Source organism: Papaver somniferum, chromosome 5, assembly GCF_003573695.1.
Source record: "Papaver somniferum cultivar HN1 chromosome 5, ASM357369v1, whole genome shotgun sequence".
Lineage (NCBI taxonomy): Eukaryota > Viridiplantae > Streptophyta > Magnoliopsida > Ranunculales > Papaveraceae > Papaver > Papaver somniferum.
In genome coordinates, this window is record NC_039362.1 from 8758356 (window position 1) to 8759707 (window position 1352).

Below are 1352 nucleotides of genomic sequence, written 5' to 3' on the forward strand. Positions count from 1 at the left end.
AAAAAATTTAAAAGTTTATTTCCGTGCATTTTCTTTTCCTCCTTATATCCGTTTTTTTCCACCTTAAATCCGTTTTATTCTTCTTGCAATCTCTCCAATTTAAAAAATTAAAAACAAATAAGTTTCTCGTGCATCGCTTGATCCCAAAATGTACAGTGAAAACCTCTCTCCTAAACCAATCGATGAAAGAAACCTAAACCCTGGCCGCTTGAGCTCATCATCAACCTTTCTGTCTTTCCATTTTTCATCAATAGCTTCAATTTTATTCAGACTCTCTCGCTTGTTCTGAAGTTACCTGTAAGCAATGGCTGCAGCATTAAGAGCCATGATCACAGAACCCTGCCTAGCAAATCGTGTTTTTTCAGTCCCACTTCCTGGTTTGATGAGAAAGCATTCTGTTCTTTCATCTCATTCCACCGTTCTACAGAAATTTACACCTTGTGCATCTGGTTTGAATACTATAAGGTGGGTCAATTCTGGTTCTAATGGTCCTCCTAAAGGAATGTCACAATACATACCAGGTTGTGATTTTCAACATTGGCTAGTTTTTGTGAAAGAACCTGGTGGTCATGGAGCTACCAAAGAACAGATGATTGAATGTTATGTTGAAACCCTAGATGAGGTTCTTGACAGATAAAATTCAATGCAATTATGTAGTTCTGTTTGGAGATTTTGGGGTTTTTGAAGAGGTTGAGTTTTTCTCATGCATTTTGATCAAGGTTTAAGGCTTATTCAAAGGTTTTCTCATATTTATATCTGTTGATTTGCATCTGGAGCATTTAAAGGTGTACATGAAACACAACTTTGGGCGTTTCCCTTGTTTGATTTGCTTTAGTGTTAGTTGATATTGTCTTTTAAGGTTTTGTTGATTAGTTGTTGACATGTCAGGCTTTAGAGTTTTTACACTATACAACTTTATGTTCTGTCAACATTTGAGCTAACTGTAGCTGCTCCATTTCCTTTAGCTGCTCATGTCAGCAAGATAATAAGATTTAGGTTCAACTAGTTTACACATCTGAATTGGTAAGTTAAGCATGCTCTTAGGAATTCAGAGTGAAATTTAAGATGAATTGCGTGTAATAATTAGCAGGTAAGCCTCAAACAGTCACTTTGGACTTCGATTTAAGAGGTCAAGTCTTTGAGTAAGGCCAAATGATGTATGTTACCAGTTCTAAGATTCTTTTTACGTAGATAAGGATATATATCATGTTTAAGTTAGAGTTACTATTCATGATTTGCAGTAGATATAGTAATCAAATTTTTTGAGAAGGATAGCGAAAACTAGTTGAACCTGCATTATTCTCACAAGGTCATGAACTATGAGCTTTTGACCCTTAGGTGCAATAAGTGAG

At 35.7% G+C, this 1352-nt stretch overlaps 1 protein-coding gene across 1 annotated transcript; it reads left to right on the forward strand.

Moving 5' to 3' along the window:
* Positions 1-304: 304 nt before the first annotated feature.
* On the forward strand, positions 305-637 carry LOC113278728 (multiple organellar RNA editing factor 6, mitochondrial-like). Its single transcript, XM_026527488.1, has one exon. It carries the CDS (start codon positions 305-307, stop codon positions 635-637), a length of 333 nt encoding a protein of 110 aa, XP_026383273.1.
* Positions 638-1352: the final 715 nt, after the last annotated feature.